Source organism: Pararge aegeria, chromosome 14 (assembly GCF_905163445.1).
Source record: "Pararge aegeria chromosome 14, ilParAegt1.1, whole genome shotgun sequence".
In the NCBI taxonomy this organism is placed as follows: domain Eukaryota; kingdom Metazoa; phylum Arthropoda; class Insecta; order Lepidoptera; family Nymphalidae; genus Pararge; species Pararge aegeria.
In genome coordinates this window covers 2547624-2566329 of record NC_053193.1, presented here as the reverse complement: position 1 = coordinate 2566329, position 18706 = coordinate 2547624, and the positions used below count along the sequence as shown (strand labels likewise).

General features: G+C 34.9%; 2 protein-coding genes across 3 annotated transcripts; one reads left to right on the top strand and one right to left on the bottom strand.

The window, feature by feature from the left end:
• The first annotated feature begins 12180 nt into the window (after positions 1-12180).
• Positions 12181-17174, top strand: LOC120629123 (protein ALP1-like). 2 transcript variants are annotated; one of them, XM_039897910.1, is made up of 3 exons: positions 12181-12250; positions 12476-12592; positions 13665-17174. In XM_039897910.1, the coding sequence occupies exons 1-3, from the start codon at positions 12204-12206 to the stop codon at positions 14542-14544; spliced, it is 1044 nt and encodes a 347-aa protein (XP_039753844.1). In that variant the 5' UTR covers positions 12181-12203; the 3' UTR covers positions 14545-17174. The 2 variants fall into 2 exon arrangements, with proteins under 2 accessions (XP_039753844.1, XP_039753843.1); XM_039897909.1 differs by lacking the exon at positions 12181-12250 and having other exon boundaries at positions 12278-12592.
• On the bottom strand, positions 12590-17937 carry LOC120629124. Its single transcript, XM_039897911.1, has 2 exons — positions 17456-17937; positions 12590-13344 (listed from the first exon to the last, which is right to left on the bottom strand). Exons 1-2 carry the CDS (start codon positions 17640-17642, stop codon positions 12731-12733), a joined length of 801 nt encoding a protein of 266 aa, XP_039753845.1. The 5' UTR covers positions 17643-17937; the 3' UTR covers positions 12590-12730.
• Between the last annotated feature and the right edge of the window lie 769 nt (positions 17938-18706).

Below are 18706 nucleotides of genomic sequence, written 5' to 3'. Positions count from 1 at the left end.
CTCATCTTATTTTGCTACCATCCACGACTCTGTTCTGAGCTTTTTGTGATAAAGCTCGTCTGGGTAAATAATTATTACCATCGAACTGTGAGGTAACAAAAGAATCTGCACCGTTACGTTGTTGAAATACCATCAACACGTGCGAAGCGTTTTGCTTCTTCCTTTCTGATCCGCACCGCAAAGGCCTGGAATGCTCTCCCATCTTCCGTCTTCCCCGATACCTATAATCTGGGTATCTTCAAATCAAGAGTGAATAGGCATCTTCTAGGCAAGCGCGCTTCATCTTAGGCTGCATCATCACTTACCATCAGGTGTGATTGCAGTCAAGCACTTGTCTATATATTTAAAAAAAAAATCTAAAATTGCCGCCAAACAGCATTGCCGATTTTTTTTATTCAAAATTCAAAATTCAAAATTCATTTATTTCAAGTAGGCCTAATATAAGCACTTTTGAAACGTCAAGTCTGTCTGTTTTTAGTGATTCTACCACCGGTTCGGAAGGCTGATTCTACCGAGAAGAAGCCGGCAAGAAACTCAGCAGTTGCTCTTTTCCAACATCAACAATTTACATTTTGCATTTTAACATTATTGGTCTATATGCTAGACCTTTTACTGCTATCTTACCCGATTGAACGTTATGATGCAGTCTAGGAGAGTATCTGCTAAGGGTAGGTAAACCCAAATTGCTAGTCGGTTTCTATGCCACATCGTTCCGGAACGCTTCATCGCTTGGCTTGTCGGCAGGGTGGTTACTAGCCCGTCTGAAGAATCTCACCAGACCGGAGAAAATTCAGAAATCATAAAATCCACTTTGACTAAGTATAGATAAACTTTGTATACTGTTTCCTTTTTTATAGTACCTAACAAGGAAAGTACCTAGTATTTTTTTACATTTTACTTAGCTTATGAAAATCAAGCTTAATTTGCTATACTCCGCGTACAGCAGGAGAATCTTTACAATGAATATTGTTAAGTGTAGCTTAGCAACGTTGCAACAGTAATGAACGGATCTTTACTGGTCTGACTGATGTACTGGTTGAACCCGAAGTACGTTAGTCCAATGATCGTCCAAATGGTACAGGAGCTGACAGTTTACATCAGAAGGCCAGCTTTAAAGAGATCACTGTAGTTCGGCTTCACTGCGGAAGACTTTTCCTTTATGTCTTCAGACATCTTCTTTAACGTCTCCCGTACATTTTCTGCGGGGAGACCGTTCCTGGAGTAAAATATATATTTATTAGAGTTTCTGACATTTCATCATCCCTTCAACCGATTACGTCAACTGCTGGACATAAGTCTTTGGTAGGGATTTCCAAATTCCACTGTGTTGGGCTACATCTCCTACCACCTCCAAGAAAAAAACTCAAAAAACACTTATTATCGGTGAGTTAAATTTTGTGTTAATTTAAGTTTACATGACGCTTTGTCAATGCTATGTGCACTTGTCATTGACGTGCATATCAGTCCATGTTTTTGTGTGTGTGCTATGTGTAAAAAACGTGTAATACGCATGTTGTTAGTGCTCTTAATAAATAAATAATATAAAATCTCCTGAGGATGCTCCGGTTTCGGAGCGAAACGTGCGTCGAGGGTACATTGCCGAGGATCTATTTGGTGTGGAGTATACGGATTAAGGAAATTATAAATTACACCATACAGATTTTCCTGCTGTTCGCGGAGTATAGCAAATTAAGCTTAATTTTCATAATATATTATGGATGTCCGCAAAGTAAAGCCTGCTTCTATCCAGTTTTACTTGGCACCGAATTAAAAATGTTGAAGAAAATATTTATTTCTTGCTTTTTAGCGGTTCTTTTTGTCAAAAAATTTTTTCGCGCTTTTTTTGTGGGTGGGTAATTTTGCAATTATAAAATTAAAATAACCAGATGTCATCTGCTTATAACCCTTTACAAGATATTGCTTATCCCAAGTTTGGGGTGCTAATGGTTGAGGAGTTCTCCCGGTACTTCACCATCAGCTTTTATTGTGACAAGCATAACTTGCTTATCTTCTTTATACCAGTCGAAACGCAACTGGATTAATACTTATAATTGTATAGGTTCGGTGCCATTCTTGGTACGTTTCGAAAGAAAATACTTAAGGTACATAAAAAATACTCAAATCGTATATTATTAGCACACCTATATATATATATATATATAGGTGTGCTAATAATAAAATATTATATACGTATATAATTCTATATTATTTTATTATTAGCACGTATATATATATATATATACGTGCTAATAATAAAATAATTTAAGAAATAAAATACATGTATTCATGTTAAGGGTTACAAACAGTTCATAGAAAAAACCTATTATAATATTAAGGATTACATGTACGATAAAAAAGCTTGGGTATGAATTGCTCCAACTTCATAGCTCAACATTAACTAGACTGTAAGATGGTGATAACAAAAAAAATCTGGCTAAGTTTGTTGTGGGCTCTTCTTAGACCAGGGCGCGTTTGGAACCCTCGTAGCTTCAGTTTTAAGTTAACGAATGCAGTTATCACCATCACTGACATTAGTTTAACATGTTAAATGTATGAACGCCTGTAATAAGGTCTACATGAATAAAACATTTTTGAATTTGAATTTGAATTTGCATTCATCTTATATTAGTATAGTAACAGAATATTATTCTTCAAATACTCTTCAAATATAATTATAACAATAATCCAGGAAATCTATGAATTTTCCAGGATCCCACCAATAGATCTTCACCAAATTAAATTAGGACCACCTCTGAGGAAAACAAACCCATCAAAATCACTCTGTAATTGGCGGAGTATTCACGTAACAATTAAGCAAAAAAAAAACATAAAGTATAAATATTACGGCCGATTGGCGCAGTGGGCAGCGACCCTGCTTTCTGAGTCCAAGGCCGTGGTTTCCAGTCCCACAACTGGAACATGTTTGTATGATGAACATGAATGTTTTTCAGTGTCTGGGTGTTTATATATATATTAAAAGTGTCTATGTATATTATTCATAAACATATTCATGAGTCATTTTACCACTCATAACACGAGCTACGCTTACTTTGGGGCCAGATGTCGATGTGTGTATTGACGTAGTATGTTTATTAAAATTTATTATTATTTTTAAATTAAGAACCTTCTCGTTTTTTTTATTTCGGTTCAAAACAAAGATCTCTTTTGATGTCTTCGGACACTGACTCTCATATAAATTACATAGCAATTCCATCTACACATTTACGAGGGCCCGGATACTAGCTATCAACTTTTATTATATCGCTCTTCCAAACTATCTCTTCCCACGTCCATTCTAACTCGAAACTATCATGAACCTTTAGCAACTGCCACGTCTCTATGAAATATTGAACTTTCAACTTCCCTTTGTCTCAATTCGACATTATTGCTGAAAGCATTAGGTCTAGTTTCCTTTGAGCTTTAATCGAGGGAAGTTTTGTGTTGTATAGTTTGACAGTTTTGCCAACTGTTGTTTTGTTCAGTGAACTTTGCTTGTTTAGGTGTGTTTGAAACGTCATCAAAGTTGGGATGATATTTTAGAAGTTGTTTTCTAATTAATTTCCTCAGGTGAAATGCGATTTTTTTCACTACGATCACATTTATAGAAGAAATCTTTATTAAATTCAAAATATTTGAATTACCCATCTGGCCTACTTTATAAAGCACTTTTGAAACGTCAAGTCATTCGGTTTATAGCGACTCTACCACTGGTTCGGAAGGCAGATTCTACCGAGAAGAGACGTCAAGAAACTCAGCAGTTTGCTCTTTTTCACTTAATGACAGGAATGACTCTTGCACCCTGCTCTAGGCATGTCTCTAGCTTATCAGGACAATATATTACTTAAGTCTTGGTATATACTAGATATATCTTCAAAATAAGTCAAGGTCACTAGACATATTCAAAAATGCTGTTAAAGCCCATTATCTTGAACAATAAAGACGACAGTGATTAATTCTTACTCATATTTAAGTATGTTTTAGTATATATTAGTTTATTATATTTTATATTTATTATTATTAGTATTTTATGTGTGTAATCTTGATAAGTATTAGTGTGTAATTGTTCGTAAGTATGTATATAATAATAATACACCCCACCAATCGGTTTCCCTTGGTTTTCCTAATCCTAAGGTTGCCTGGAAGAGATCGCTACTAAGCGATAAGGCCGCCCTTTGTATCCTACTTTTTAAGTTTATTTTTGTTGTGTCCATAGTTTTTTTTTACTATTTGTGGTGTACAAATAAAGTGTATAAATAAAATAAATAAATATCTTGAGTACGCTGACTTTTATTTGCTAATGGCTCAAAACCAGCCATATTTTAGGTACCTAAGGCTAACAACTCATCAGCTACCAGAATATGTTCATTAATCTGCTTTTGTGACAGCTCAGATTTAATAGTCATAAACTGTTAGTCTTCCAATTGTTGAATAACATAATAGTGGATTTCACTCTCATATTTCTCCCTACTACTTTTAAAAGAAAGAGGTATTTGACTTATTAAAAAAAAACTGAAGGATTAAGGATTCATATGTGAGTCAATTCCTCATAATGGTTGCCTTGAAGAAATCACTATAAGTGATTTAAGGCCGCCTTTGTTACACAAATTTAAATGACTTGTACCTTTGTTGTCTTTTATTTATTTCTCTTTTTTTTTTTATTGATTGATTGATTGATTGATTGAACGTAACCGGTTCTTAGTGCTATTCTTCTGGTTTATTTTTATTAAATTTAGTCTGTTCTGATCTTTTTTAAATGTTACAGAACAATGAGCTCTTGGTTTTGGTATTAGCAAGCTGATAACAATAAAAACTCATCGCAAGAAAAATGCAGTGCACCACCAAGTAGGTAAATGTTTTCACAGATTTAACTGACCATCGTCATATGATTTCCAAAATAATGGTTACATTACATTAAATAATGTTTTGAGCCCAAAACACTCGATGTTTTTGCTCTATAAAAATACTATGTTAAGTACATAAAACTAAACAATTTTTCATTTGAAACAAAGGTCTACTTTTGACCAACGTAGGATTCACTCGTGATTGCCCAAAAGCCTTTGTAAAACAAATTGTTGATTCCTTAAGATATCAGAGCCCACAGTTTAATGCACATCCTGAACAACGTATAAGATTAGATTAAAAATATCTCGATATACTATCTGACGAAGACATGGGTACCGTTATTTTTCATATAAAATCTAAAATCGAAGATAAACTACAACTAAATTTATCTCCACTTTTACGAGGCAACGGACACTTGCTATCAACTTTTATTATATCGTTTTTCAAAAATATCTACGTAGATTCTAACTCAAAACTGTCGTGAACCTTTAGTAACTTCTCCGTTTCTATGAATTATTGAATTTCCGTATTACTTTATATCTACTGTTACAGTTCTACATTGTGTATGTAGAATTTCTGCTACTTCGTGAGATTAAAAAATGAGATTGAAAAATGACGGACATATGCACTGCGGGCACTGCAAATAAAATCAAAGTTACGGGAGATTGCAGTCAAAGGCCAACTTAAACTGAAATGAAAAGAAAATCCTGTACAATTTATTCACACACGGCAGAAGTGTAACTTCTGAAAAGTAGCCTACAAGAGATTGAGGTGGATGTAGATTATCGGAACTATTAGGATAAATGTAAGTTAATTTATTATTTAGTTTCCATGGTAACTAGAATAGATAAATAAATGTATAATGTTTTCTATTTCACTCTTCTTTTTTAATAATAATACACCGCAAATTTCTGTTTTTTTTTTGTGTCCATGTGTGTCATTTATGTGTTTGTTTCTTTATCTGGATATTATTCGGTTTCCTTGGTAACTTAAATAGGAAACAAAATTCAAAATGTATTCTATCTCATTCCCTCGCCGGCTGAATCCTATACATTTATTTGTTTTTGTGTCTATGGACTTATTTTTTCGTTTCATCGAGTTTGAATCACAACGATTCTAAAGAAGTTTCACTTCAAAAAGTAGAAAAAAAATAGGTGCTTCATAAAAATGTGGGTAATATTTTGGACCCAAGCCCATCACGTCCACCAAAAAATCGTCCCTCACGTACCTACTTATAACATACTTATACAAATCCTGTCAAAATCGATTACGAAGCTTAGCCCAGACCAACAGACGAATATTTTATTAAATATTTATTTATTAATTAGCTTTTTTAGGGAAAAACACAGTTCTTTTACACAAAAGAGTAATCTTTCTCTTTTGTGTAAAAGAACTTTGATTTGATTTTAGAGTCTTTTTGATTTTATCACAAAAACCAATAAAGTTTCCACAACATCTTTATACATCAATGCAAAATCAATATTACTTATTTAGGACATATGTTTGCTTTCGTTCAGTTATTCTGAAATGACAGACATAATACTCGAGGTTATTTGTTTTTATTAGTGCGAGAGTAAAATGGAAGAGCTCTTAGTTTATACAAAGACGTCCTTTACGTACTTTTTCAATGTGTGCGGAGTGAAAATTCAAGAGTCCGAATGAGGGTCTATGCAGATACATCATTACCATAGATTTACGGACTGCAGGTGAATTTTACAGTTTTAGGAACTATAAAATCCACTTGTGGGCTATCAGTTACTATATATTATATTTTAAAACAAATCAATATGGTAAGTTTGCATCAAAGTTTGAGTCGATTTCTACTGTCGATATTTCATATGGACCTGGTTATGTCAACGGGGAATACTGATCAAACATGCGCAAATCTGTGTTTAGTTTTAACGCTTGCACTCTGGCAAAGAAATTTCGATACTGCAGCCATAGATAATGATTGTAGCTCCCATCTACGATTTTTCCTCAAAATCTATATTATTATTCCGCTGCAGACAGATTTGTTTCTCATAGGACAGTGGTATTAAGGATTCAGTTCTTTGACTCCACGCTAACTCGGATAGTTGAGTTTTAACGATTATTACACATATTAATGGTAAAACGTGTCAATACGTGTAACATTCGGTAATCGAATGATAATTAGTATTTTCTTAGCTACGAGAACAGATTGAAACTGAAGCAAATATAAATTTTTATATTTCATCATTTAATTTTCGATTGGATTGGCCAGTTGGCGTAGTGGGCAGTGACCCTGCTTTCTGAACCGAAGGCTGTTGGTTCGATTCCCACTATTCGATACTGGAAAATGTTTGTGTGATAAACATGAATGTTTTATAGGGTGTTCATCTGTATATTTTTATTTATGTATATAATTCATACAAATATTCATCAGTCATTTTAGTACCCATAACACAAGCTACGCTACCTTTGGGGCTAGATGGCGAACTGGGTATAGTCGTAGTATATTTATGTATCTATTTATTTTTGGGTTTGTGCATATCAATATTCTTAAATTTGTAGGTAATTTGTTTTTTAGGTAAGAATAATAAAGTATTTGACAGCCGGATGAACTGACGAACAGACAACTATACGAATTGAATGCAAATATTCACTTTTACCTTCCGTGCGGAAAACTAACCAATCCTGATATATCTGGATGGACCATAAGAATACATTTTATCCTTTTCAAAGAATTTCCTTACAATTTAGTACAAAGAATGGATAAGCTAACAGAAAAACAGGCAATACAGCCAGCTAGTTTGTGTTTTCCTAGAAAATAAAGCAGGAAGTAAATTGTGACATTTCTCGCAAGAAAATATCGCGTCTTTGTGCATTCTGTAAAAAAGAAAACGACTGCATGGCAAGAATAGGTGCTTTTGCAGTACTTAATGTAGTAAGGTTATTTTGTATGGAACAAGCCCTATTTTTTTTTACTAGTCCCATGAAAGTCCCCGGTACCAATTTTAACTGATTTCCCCCCTTTTTTGTTCTACAACTAGTTAGCCCTCACCTATTTTTTGTTTCGAAGACCCCCCGGTCTTCAAAGATACCGACCTCAGGGAAGATCGAGTTACGTGAGATTTTTACCCACTAAAACCTACCCTTGGTGGTAGTTAAAATGCAGTCTAAGATTGTAGCGGGCTAACCTGTTAGATATGTATGGTAGCTTTAAGCAATACCCCGGTCTGTTATTTTCTATTGTGTTGGTCGACACACCAAGCACATGGTCCACCTGATGGTAAGTGAAAGACAAGCGCCTATAAACAAGACAACACTAAGCAGGGCGTGAAAGGAACCTGTCCTGCAACGTTATGACCTGTGTCCAGCAACCTGAGACGACCTGGCAACCACGTCCTTCACACCGGGAAATTGCTGCTTTGTGGCAGAAATAAAAATGGCGGTAGTACTTCCCCGGACGAGTTCTGTATATTTTAGAGGTTTAAAAATAGGTTTTATCACTTACAACGAATAGTAACCGTTATAGAGGCAGCATTCAAATCATTTTTATCCACAACACTAGTTCTCTAATACTGTTTCGTTTATTCTCAAGTGAGGGGCTCGCTGCTGTCCGCTGAGGAATTATTTCCTCTACCAATTATAATATTGACCTGATCTTGAATGAATGACAACACTTTTATTGTACACATCATAAACATAACAAATTAAAAGTAAAAATTTAAAATTTAACAAAAGGTATACAATTTGGCGGCCTTATCGCTACATAGCGATCTCTTCCAGGCAACCAAAGGCGTAAATCTTCATAAAATTGTGGCAAAATTAAACTGTAATACCATCTTTCCGGTGAAATACGAATTGTAAAAATCAGTTAAGGTGGAGTTATGAAGAAAAATCTAATAAAACATTCATCGCATATCCAGAAGTCAGAACGAACCCTATTGTTCTGGATATGCCAAGATTTTTTTATTTTAATCCCAAGTTTCAGCTATGAATGTACCAAATTGTAGTAGTTTTTGCGTGATGCGCGCACAAACCAACAGACAGACAGACTTGACAGCGGACTGGCGCAGTGGGCAGCGACCCTACTTTCTTAGCCATAGGCCGTGGGTTCGATTCCCACAACTTAGAAATGTGTGTGTGATGATTATGATTGTTTTCAGTGTCTGGTCTGGATGTTAAAAATATTCAACAGCTATCTTAGTACCCATAACACAAGCTACGCTTACTTTGGGGCTAGATGGCGATGTGAGTATTGTCGTAGTATATTTTTTTTTTTATTTAAATCTTTAATGTATAGGCACGGCTAGTCTACAATTTTATTATATGTATAATGTGGTCTATATATTAATAATTATTATATTTATCTATATATTAATAGATAGTATACTTATTCTAGATTAGACAGATTACTGACGTAGAAACAGCAAGACTTGTTTACTTTGCGTACTTTCATAGTGTGATGTCTTACGGGATCTTATCATGGGGCAAAGCTGCTGATATTGCAACTATATTCATATTGCAGAAAAGAGCTGTACGGTCAATATATAAACTTAAATCACGTGAATCCCTCCGTGAAAAATTTAAAGAAATAAGTATCCTTACGGTAGCCTCACAATATATTTATAACGATATAGTATTTGTCTTTATAAACAAAAAGTGGATATAAACAGTCGACTTACAAGAAATGGTCATAAATTAGTGACATCTGTAATTTTGGACCTTCCAATGCATAAGTTTAAAGAATGTGTTAAAACACATTTATTACAGCGAGGTTATTATACAATTGATAAATTTCTTAATGACAAGGTTGCTTGGAAGCATCCGGCTCCGCTTTCATCTCTCACATGATAGAAAAATGAATTTTGAAATGTAAAATGTAAATTGTTAATGTTGGAAAAGAGCAACTGCAGAGTTTCTTGCCGGCTTCTTCTCGGTAGAATCTGCCTTCCGAACCGGTGGTAGAGTCACTACACACAGACAGACTTGACGTTTCAAAAGTGCTTATATAAGCCTACTTGAAATAAATAAATTTTTTGAATTCTTTTTTAATAACAATACCCCGCAAATTTCTGTTTTCTTTTTGTGTTCCTAATCCTAAGGTTGCCTGGGAGAGAGTGTCTTAGCGTCTATTGTATCCAATTTATTAGAGTTTTTTTATGGTATACAAAAAGTATAAATAAGAAATAAGAACGCTAAGCCTTCATACTCATGCTATAATGATATTTACTTTATCTGTGGCTATAAATTATGAAGTTGCGTTATAAATGTATAACTTATTTTTTTTCTTGTTGTCACCAGTTTGTATGTATTTTGTATAGCGGTGATAGCGCATTGGGTACGAGCTTGACTTTTCTTCTGTATTTTTATTTGTGTGCAAATAAAGAGCTTAAATAAATATAAGTGATAAGGTCTTTGCTTTTTAATTATGTTTATTTTGTCCTTTATTTTTTATTCGTTTTAATGCAATAAAGTTATTTAAATAAAGTTATAATATTTGTTTATTTGAATATTTGTCTAAGTTCGCTTTTGTGTTGTTTATTTTTTTTTAAATAAAGTAATTGCGATGTGTTTTTAATTGCGATTTTTCATCTGCCATGTATATTTCTATAGTTTAGGTGATATAGAAGAGATCACTTTTAACGATAAGGTCGCCTTTACCTATAAATTTTTTTATGAATATTCTTAATTTATCCTGCGCAATAAAGATGTTAAAATAAATAACTGTTTATCTTACTTTCTATAATATTTTAAGCCAGTTAACCCGCACTGGAGCAACGTAAAGGGTCTGAGCTTTTAATCCGTCTCTCCTATTAGAACCAGCAGTATAACGTTTGTAGGCTGAGGATTTAAGATAATACTATATACCTTGGTAGTAGTATTTACATAAAACCTAGGCATTGCCTAAATTGAATGCCTAATGATTTAGGCCGTGTCTATAGACAAAATACGTTTCACCAACTCTTAGGTGATAACTATTGGTGGACAGTCGATGTATATTATTTGGGTTGATTTAGGAATAGCCTTGTTTGTCGTTAGTAAAAACTGGCAGTGGAGCTTGTCTGGGGTAGTGCTGACTCAACATGGAGTATTTGTACCGCTAAACAGTATTGTTGCAATGTTCCGGTATGTAGAGCGTGGGTGCCGGTGTAATTACAGGCACCATAGCCCAGTGGGAGGGAACTCGACTTAACTTTCGGGGGCCAAGTTCGAATCCCAGCACGCACTGCAACTTTTCCATGTTATGTGCGTTTTTAAGTTATTAAAATATCATGCTTCAACGGCGAAGGAAAACATCGTGAGGAAACCTGCGTGCCTGAGAAATTTACCTTATTAATGGAGAACTTTTTCAATAAAAATCTCCAAAAACAGATTAAACTACCAATAACGCGCAGTATGTCAAACGCCCAACTCATTATTCCCCAAAGTAAGTGCCTAAATTTTCTCAAAAGTGTGTGGAGTCCACCACTACGGCCTTAACCCCTTCTCATTATGGGGGGAGACACGTGCCCCGTTATGTAGTGGGTCGGTAATGGGTTGATATGATGAGGCTTAACACCCACGGTTCAGGTTGATGAACACACATGCCCTGCGAAGTACCTACCTCCTGTACGATCTATAGAAACCATAGAGATTTGCAGTAATTGTCATACCTCTTTCAGGTGAGCCCGTTACCATCTTAGACTGCATTATCACTTGCGACTTTTCCCGTCTATCGCAAATTCATGTTTCAATATTCACTTAAGCTAAAGACTCGAAATATGAATTTGTGATGGACGAAAAAATCGGAACTTTTTAACCATTTTGGCAGCGTAATCCGGTAATCAGAAATCACTGTTGAAATGTTCCTGAAATCACAACATCGGCATTATCTCAATGTTCGCAGATAAGTTAAATTCTAAGTTGTGGAGTTATAATTCCGTAAATCCTTTGGAACATTAAATGTATAAGTTGGGGACTGGAAGTCGGAAAGATAAGCGCTGCATTTGCGATGAACACGAATGGGAACTGACGACGTGTATCTTGGAACTGTTTTATGCATCAAGGAACTAGGAGCTTCTAAATTATACCTTATCTCACTGTTTAAAAGCGTGACATGACCGAATTGGATTTATCACGATTTTTATAACGTATCTTGGAACTTTTTTATGCGTCTAGAAACTAGGAGGTTCTTAATTATACCTTATCTCACTCCTTAAATGCGTGACATGACAGAATTTGATTTATAACGCCAGGCCTAAAATGTTTTATAGCCGCTCAGTGCAAATTTACATTTCCATTATGTTTTTGCAGCAAACTTAAGCTCCGTCCACACGGCGCGTTGCGTTGCGTTGCGTCGTCGCAACGCAAATATTTTGACGCATAGCCGGCCACACGGGCGCTGCAGCGTTACTATGACGCAGTCAACGTTCCGTCGGCGCAGCGGCGACGCACAGTTGCGGCAAGTATTTTGAAAAAAATTCGCAGTCAGTCTATAGCAAATCATGGATCGGAAAAGACGTCTAGCATTGCTCCTATTACTACGTCACCGCCGAAATCGACGCAAGATCACAAGACGGTACTGGATCAGTCCTTTCATTTCATTAAGAAATCGTGATGGACAGTTTTTTTTTTTAGAATATCGGGAGTTGCTATTAGACGAAAAGAAGTTTTATAATTTTTTTAGAATGAGTGTATCCAGCTTCGAATGTTTATTGAAGTCCTTAGAACCACACATACGAAAAAACTATACTAATATGAGGAATCCAGTGGAACCAGTAGAAATGCTGGGAATCACTTTAAGGTAACTATATAAATATATTTAAGTAATAAAAATATAACAGTTTTTTTGGTTTGTTTAATTAGTAATCAACTCACAAATAATCAGCAATTGTCATAATTTTAAATTTAGACATTATTTAAGAGAGATATCATCCAGTAATTACAAATTAGAAAAATCGTATTCAGTTTCTTCACTTGCTTGAGATGTTTCTGGAGATGTAATTGAATTATTAAAATCAGAAATGTATGTACTTTGAAAATTTGCTGTTTGATACCCATATGGTGGTTGGTGAGACGTTGATGGGCCACTCACATATGATGATGTTTGTCCATACCGCATTTCATCTATAATTTGTATAACTTTACTTTGGAAACGGAGAGTTTCTCGGTCGGAAAATTCTTGAATAGATGGCAATATAGCTCTGAAAAAGGACATATGGCGATTTTCCGGCTCCTTGAGAAGTTTTAGTCCTTCTCTTTCAAACTCATCCATTTGCATTGCCCTTTTGCGCGCGACTGGAACATAGCGCGGAGTGTTGTCTGTGGTAATGTCATCATTTGTAGACGTAGATTCATTGTTGATTTCTCTAGGCGAGTCTAAGCTAGATTCGGTGGCATTTTGTTCCACTTTTCTCAAAAAAAGGAGTTGATTGTATAAATGATACTTCTTCAGTTTCGTAGCGCCCGAGCCCGATTTTGATGCTTCTTTTAATTTTTTTGAATATCTGAAGTAATTATCTTTTACACTTCTCCATTTTTTTATTAAATCATTACCTGCAAAACCAATAGTAAACATGATTTAATAATTTATACATAGTGAATTTCTCGATAAAATTTAATGACATATTCAGATATCGTTAACAAACACTATGTGACCGACTCTGGAATCGTGAAAATATAACAGCTGTTACATACAAAAAGCAATACCTACTGAATCAAAATGTATGCAACAGCTGCTATTTTTTTCGCGATTCCAGAATTAATTGGTTACATAGAGAAAGTTATTTGCTATCGATGTCTGAATATGTCAGTATTTTTTTTCGGGTATCTATCTATCTCATAAATGCATATTATAATAATTATTTTCTTTTCAGATACCTAGGAAGTGGAAATTCAATAACTGATTTACATTTCAAATTCAAACGGGGAAAATCTACTATTGCATATATAATACAAAGAGTTTGTCGTGCTATATGGACCAATCTTCTTCGAGACAACATCCCTGAACTGACAACTGAAAGTTTCCAAACAATAGCGAGGGGTTTTGATGTAAAGGCAAATTTTCCTCAATGTGTTGGTGCCATCGACGGCAAACATATCCGCGTGTGTAATCCTGCAAATAGTGGCTCACTTTTTTTTAATTATAAAGCCTTTTTTTCGATTGTGTTGCTAGCTATTGTGGATTCAAATTACAAATTCGTATTTGTCGACATCGGTGCATACGGAAAAGAATGCGATTCAACCATATTACAAAATTCTAAACTGTACGAGCTAATGATTAACAACAACTTACCACTACCTCAACCCCAGCCACTCTCTGGTAGCAATATACCAACCCCGTATGTATTTGTGGGTGACGAAGCTTTTGGACTGAGCAAACATATTATGCGTCCATATGGCGGTCAAAATCTCGACTTACAACAAAAGGTTTTCAATTACCGTCTAAGCAGAGCCAGAAGATATGTCGAATGCGCTTTTGGGATTATGGCTAACAAATGGCGCATTTTTCACAGACCGATAGACGTGTCCTATGACTTCGCTACTGACATTATAAAAGCATGTTGTGTATTACACAATTTTGTCGCTGATCGAGACGGTTTTAGACAAAGAGATAAATTTGCTATAAGTGTTGATGAATTTCTCCCAATACAACCCGTACATGAAGAACAGACAGCACCGAATGTCATAAGACAGCAATATGCGACCTATTTTATGACTAGAGGAACTCTGCCTTGGCAGCTAAATAAGGTATAATTGTATTATGAGGGTTTTCAAGATTTTCTTGCACCGCCAATTCCGCGATCAGTAAAAAAATAATATTTTATACCTACTCAGCGTAGTCTAGGTTAGTTTTGAGCTAAGTAATAAAATAGTACTCACGCTAATCTAAATTCCCTAAGTTTTAAAATTTTAGAGTGTCGAGATATTAATTGAGTAGTCCACTTTCAAACCCCGTTAAGTTTATGCAGCAATTAATTGAGAAAACTAATTAAAATGTTTAGACTTAAAATTACGATATTAAGATGCATTTTTTTGTGTATTACATGAACTTAGTAGCACATCGAATTAAATTATGTTAGCAAATAAAATCACTCTTTCATAATAATCATTTAATTTGCATTTTAAAATTAAACATAGCTAGTTTTGCAAAAGATTTTTTAACATAGATAGTTTTGCAGTTGTATGCAATCAACATAGGCAGTTTTGAAATAATCAAATATAAGCTTCTATTTTCCTCTACTCTTAAGAAATTACAATTTTTATCTATTATTACACTCTTAAGTCTATTTCTTCGTGTATTATGGTTTCTTCATTATCAGTCTCTTCTATAACAGTCTCATTTGGTTCTTCTTGAAGAAAATTGTAATATTGTAAATAATCGTAAGAAGCCCAATCTTCACCGAAATGTTTTTTCAAAAGATTTCGCACATCATTTAACTTTACTGGTTTTACTGGAACTCCAACATTCATCATAACGGGCACAATATTTTCGAATGATTTGCCTCTTTTGCAAACGTTGCCATAATTTATTACCTCAGATACATAATTAGGTTCCCCTTTAATGGCAATTCTATTATTTTTATCCTTTCTTAAAAAGAATCTTTTAGAGGCATTAAATTGAAAGTGCCAAGATCCAGGTAACTTAAGTACGTTTTTAACGCTTGATTTCCAATCATAAAAATGGAAGTCGCTGCCTAGTCTGAGAACCGTACCATACTTTTTAAAAATATCAAAATATGTCTGGGGTTCCACAATGACTTCTAAAGGACGTATTTCTCTTTCGATATTTCCAAATACACGGTCGGGGGGCAAAAATGAATGCCCCACTACAGGGAATATCAGCGTAAGTTTCTTGATGTGACGTGGAGCTTTTGTTTTTAGCCAATATGCCAACATTCCCAAAACGATTGAGTTTTTATTTTGCCCCCCACAACCGTCGCAAAATAATTTAATATGACTAACAGTGTCTTCAAAATTGGTATTCATTAGCCGATGAAATACCGCCGAAGCAATCTGATTAGATCCTTTCTTTGCCTCAGTTTCCAACCACGTGTAAATAAATGTGTTTAAACAGTTTTGAGCCCCACGAGATGGCCCTTGACATACTGTTAAGTTATACGTATACAATTGTCGGCTAAAGTAGGCACTCTGGTCTGGTACTTTTGGTAAAACCAAATTCTTTTGACAGTCAAAAGAGAAAATTATTTCGTTGTCGCCTTGTGTTTTGAGGCTAGTGTAAAAGCATTTGGCCTTTAGCTTGTGAATACGAAGCTGAGCTATTTGCAGCTGTTTTTTTGCTGTGTCGCGTTCTCTTTTAATAACTTCTTTTAATTGAATGCATTTAGAACATGCATCTGTAGCGGGAGACTTAAAACTCAAATTAAAGTACTTGTTAAAGATACGTCGGAAAAATTCATATCTCACTGACACATTCTGAGCGTCATCGTTGTAAAGTTTATGCAATTTTTTTATACTTAGATCGCTGCTCAGATATTGCACAGTAGATCTTCCTCTAACATAATGTGATTCCAAAGCTTCAAGTCCCTTTATAAACGATTTTACGGATTCTGTGCGATCAGAATACAGATTGGACTTTCTATTACCTCCTCTTCTTTCTTTCGGCATTGCCATCGTGATTAAATGCTGTTTACAAATTCTTTGAATTCTGTCCCTAGAGATTCCCAGAATTGTGGTCATTGCTTTTTGACACACCTTAATTAATTTGACGCGGCGTCTTCCAGCCAAATTTTCGTGCTTTGGTATAAAATAGCATATAGTCTGGGATTTTCTCTTTCCTTCTTTTTTAGGAGTTTGCGCTGTACAGTATTTTAATAAAAAAGTATCTTGGGTGACTTTAACTGAAGTTGAATAAAAATTCCGATGAAATTTACTGTAGTCTTGAACCGTTAAGTCGTTACACTTGTATCCCTGTTTTGAATTTCCATGTACACATTGTGGTATAACTGGCAGTCCCTTAGGCATATGTCTAAAACAAAACAGATAGGCACATTAATAAATAACAATAGAGCAAAAAAATCCCCAGCAAATAACCAGGTATCTATCCTATTTACAAAAGGTAACCATAAAATAATAATCTTACCGTTTCGACTTCTCAAGTTCTCTCTTCCATGTAGATTTATCAGCTATCTTTTTACGTCCTCTTCTGTTTGGTGCCAAAACAACTTCTTGTTCTTGATACTCCATGATAATTTTAATAGAAAATACCTCGTTTTTAAAAGCCTGCAGTATCTGAAGAAAGCAACGCGTGCATGCACTTCGACAGTATTATGCGTACTGGCACTCAAGATGGCGGCTTTTGCAAAAGTCACCACGCAACTTAGCGTCGTTTGCAAGTTAATACAAACTTAGCGATTTTTGAAAGTGGACTGCCGATCAACATAACGACTTTTGCAAAAGTATTGAGATTTCAATCCCATTTTATTCTTATCATAGCGAGTTTTAACACAGTATATTAAATGCTGACGTTAATATTTTAAATCCTTAACCGATTGGCGCCATTGGATAAAAAATGTTTTTTTTTTAACATAACGTGGTTTGCAAGTGGACTACTCAATTTTGTACTGATCGCGGAATTGGCGGTGCAAGAAAATCTTGAAAGCCCTCTTAAATAAAAAAAACATAAATATCTGTACTGTGAACTCACCAACTTTATTTTTTCGTTCAGCTGTGAAATTCTCGTAATCAGGAAATAAAACTTTTGATATGTCTTCCCAGGCTTTTGTTTTTAAATTTTTATTTTTAAAATCTACGTTTGACTTGTCCCATATAATTTCCCTTTCCTGTATCAATGTAATCAAGTAATCTATGTCAATTTCTTCAATGGTATTCATTTTACCCTGCAAATAAAACTAATTACCCTGCAAATAAAACTAAATACAAAAACGTAAACGTAAAACGAAATGAGCTTCCGTGTATCCTCTCTGTCAACGCACAAGCAACTGAGCGCTGACGCTCCGACGTCGCACGAGTAAACCCCCTCCCGCTTCGTCTCGGGGGCTGCTGTCCGTCATGTGTGCGTTGCGACGACGCAGCGCGCCGTGTGAACACCTTGGTTATTTGTATGTAAAACAACGCAGTGGTAGCGCTGCGTCGACGCAACGCTGACGCAACGCGCCGTGTGGACTGGCTCTTACCCAGAATAATAATAGTATGCACAGATATTTAGTATTTGTATATTTAGTACCATAAAATTTAGTAGCAAAGAAAATTTTATTAACTTATTTTTTGAAATTTTTTGGTTTATTTTTAAAGGTAATATATGACTTTGCATTTATAAATCAGACATTATTAAATAAATCAATTTTTTATTGATAAACAGATGCGGCTGAAGTCGCGGACAACAGAAGTAATAAAACGATTTCAACGATGTTCAACGGTCGTTAAATTGTTTTGTACTGCATAAACCTATCCCCTGCTCTGAAACTTCATCTAAGCTTAAAGCTAAATTTAGGCCTAAGTTGGATGGATCCCTTCATACAAACTCGTATACGAAGGTTTCTTTTCAAAGGACGTATTATATACACTGTTGGAAAATAGACTTTCTGAATAAAGTAGCTAAGTTAAATTTACAATAACATTCGTTAAAACTTTGACTGGCGACAGAAACCTTTTCATTTTGAGTTTGTATTTTAAGCCCCAATGTATTAGACCATAATCGTGGTGTAACAGGCTTTTGAAAATCGGATTTGAGTATCCTTCTAATGTTATAAGCTAGCCCTTAATCTTGTCAGATTTTTGGTTTTTTATGAGTTTTTAACTTTCACGGGGTAAAAAGTATCCTCCAGGATGCAAGCTATATCACTGCAAAATATTATCATGATTGATTTTACACAAAGCGGAACATTTTTTTTCGCAATAAATTTATGATTCCTTATAATCGGTGAAAACTGGGAAA

Excerpts from the sequence above, each read along its gene's own strand:
- LOC120629123 (XM_039897909.1), top strand. The coding sequence starts at position 12,294 with ATGGATCGGAAAAGACGTCTAGCATTGCTCCTATTACTACGTCACCGC. Across the intron at positions 12,593-13,664 it reads ATGCTGGGAATCACTTTAAG|ATACCTAGGAAGTGGAAATT; the intron begins GTAACTATATAA and ends TTTTCTTTTCAG.
- LOC120629124 (XM_039897911.1), bottom strand. The coding sequence starts at position 17,642 with ATGAATACCATTGAAGAAATTGACATAGATTACTTGATTACATTGATA. Across the intron at positions 13,345-17,455 it reads TGAACGAAAAAATAAAGTTG|GTAATGATTTAATAAAAAAA; the intron begins GTGAGTTCACAG and ends TTGGTTTTGCAG.